Source organism: Anneissia japonica, unplaced genomic scaffold, assembly GCF_011630105.1.
Source record: "Anneissia japonica isolate Jap-2015-1 unplaced genomic scaffold, ASM1163010v1 scaffold287879_len466271_cov187, whole genome shotgun sequence".
In the NCBI taxonomy this organism is placed as follows: domain Eukaryota; kingdom Metazoa; phylum Echinodermata; class Crinoidea; order Comatulida; family Comatulidae; genus Anneissia; species Anneissia japonica.
The window spans coordinates 324,137-326,655 of record NW_022706284.1 but is presented as its reverse complement, the minus strand read 5'-3'; the positions used below and the strand labels follow the sequence as shown (position 1 = coordinate 326,655).

Here is a 2,519-nt window from a genome sequence, read left to right as displayed (position 1 = left end):
CAGTATGGCGAGCCGAGTTGTCATTTAATCGTAAATAGAGATATCTTAGTTTCAAGTAGAGATATCTTAATTTTAACTAAGATATCTCTATAATAGAGATATCTTATATAGGTGTAAATTTGCCCTACCTGACGTGGAAATGTACCGAATATTCAGAACATATGAAAACAACTGCGAAAAAATCGCAAGTTTTTCTCGGATGGGACTCGAACCCACGATCTCCAGATTACTAGCCTGGCATCCTACCTCTAGACCACCGAGCTTGCACCTGATGGCCAGGGTTGAATTTTGAGTCCAAGTAAGCAGCGGGTACTGCAGTGTTGATAGTAATTGTTATTGTCGTGATGGAATAATAGACAATAACTGGATTTGCGTCAGGAGAAACATGTATAGGTGTAATTTTGCCCTACCTGACATGGAAATGTACCGAATACTCAGTACATTTGAAAACAACTGCGAAAAAAATCGCAAGTTATTCTCGGGTGGGACTCGAACCCACGATCTCCAGATCACTAGCCTGGCATCAGAGATATCTTAGTTTTAAATAGAGAAATCTCTATTAAAAACTAAGATATCTCTATTAAAAACTAAGATATCTCTATTTAAAACTAAGATATCTCTATTTAAAACTATATATATATATATATATATAGTAGGCATTAATAAGATGGTAATAAGCAGCACGTATAAATCTTAGTTTTAAATAGAGATACGGTATCTTTCTATATAACCTCAAGCAATTATGTTAAGCAAATATTTGTTGATTGGTTTTATCGCTTACATCTTTAGTATTCATCAAAAACGCAATCAGACACAATGGCATGCAAAATTTCAGTATTTCTACAAGACATTTACTAATAGTGTATGTCTTTACAAAAGCCAACGTGACCTCTGTGACCTGACTTTTTGATGCTGACGATGCCAAGGTTTATATTATTGTTAACAATATAAACAATAAAGTATCTGTAAAACTATCAATACAATTAGTTTGTTACTGTTGGAAGTTACCAGCTAGAAAAGAGTATTTTAAGTGATTTCGTCTGTATAAATTCCAAGCATAGAACAACGTGCAATTTGGCCCGAATCTACATTGTGAAGAGAACACAGTCTTTCGTATTCTTAAAACGAACTTCGACTATCACTGCGACTAAATGACGCGAACCTCGACTAAAATGACACCTCCGCAGGCCGATTTTTTTAGTCAGCCTAGGGTCAGGCTAAATCGCCGACTTGAAATATTTACCCCACTAAAAATGTGTTTTTTGTAACTCACGATAAAGTTAAACGAATAAAAACGATTGTATACGCAGGTTTGATATATCTTCGGTGTGTTAAACAAAAGAGACATCAAGTTTAGCTTCCAGAAGGAGAAATTAACATGTTTTGCTAGCTACATGCGATAGTTCCTGATTTGCACGAAATCCCCTCGCGTTGCGATCACGTAGCTTCACAATAACAACAACAAAAATGGCGCCGCCCTCGCTCGGGCTGAACTATAATAGTTCTCCAAAGAAAGCAAATTTTCAGTGTCTGTTCAAATTCTCTATTGTAATATGTTAACAACTAATATAGTTATTATTATAGAAAATTAATTAAGGGAATGATGGTCTAAGCAAATGATAGTCCATTATTATGAATTATGAGGAAATACGTTTTTGAACCACAGACGGCAGCTTAATATTCATCCGCGTTACCGGATCTGTAAAATTTCGTCTGCTATAAAAGTTAGCCCTTTTCATTGGTTAGTTGATTTAGTCGTAGTTAAAACTTCGACTACATTGTTTGTGAATACAAATTGAAGTTAAAGATGCAACTAGCACTAAATTAAGTTCTAGTTCGAAGTTCGACTAAAGTTTGTTTTAAGAATACGGGCGATAGAGTTGAACAAGTTACACTTGTTTTATACAATTTGATGATATGTGATATGACGTCATCGTACCCACATATGGGCACATCACATTTTTTGTCACATAAAATTTAAGAATGTAGATAAAGCTTATTAAGTAATAAAAACAGGTCCAGCAGGTCTTACCATTATGGCGTTCGAGTAACAAATAGGTAATAAAATGCCAGTTAACTAACTGGATTTTTTTAATGTGTGTTTTTTTTTATTGTTTTATAATTTTAATAATATGGCATATAATTCATATGAATTACAGCAGCTTTACCAATGGTAAACATTAAGATATGCGGTATCAAACTGATCAGATCATTGTATTTTATTACTGCCATCAGCTGGGTACATTTTAATCCGTTGCTTTTTTTATATTTCAGGGTATCAAGTCCTCAATCTTGCATAACACTGGTTGCTGGCAGTACGTTAATAATATATGTAACTATATTGCATATCCACAAAAATAATTGGTTTTTAAAAGCAGAGAGCAAATTGGTTTGTAGCTTACCATCGCGGGCTTCAAATTCGTTTGCTCCCCGAGTGCAAAGAGCATTGCAGTTAAAGGAGGAGCATTTTCTGACAATTGTCTCACAATATATATATATATATATATATATATATATAT

The 2,519-nt window shown here is 34.2% G+C and overlaps 1 protein-coding gene across 1 annotated transcript in view; it reads left to right on the top strand.

Annotated features, from left to right (window-relative positions):
- LOC117106096 (integrin beta-like protein C) overlaps positions 1-2,519 on the top strand; it is a 73,603-nt gene that overhangs the window by 54,619 nt on the left and 16,465 nt on the right. The window contains exon 7 of the mRNA XM_033247433.1: positions 2,275-2,315. Coding sequence (XP_033103324.1) covers positions 2,275-2,315 — 41 coding nt within the window. The remainder of the gene's footprint in view (positions 1-2,274; positions 2,316-2,519) is intronic.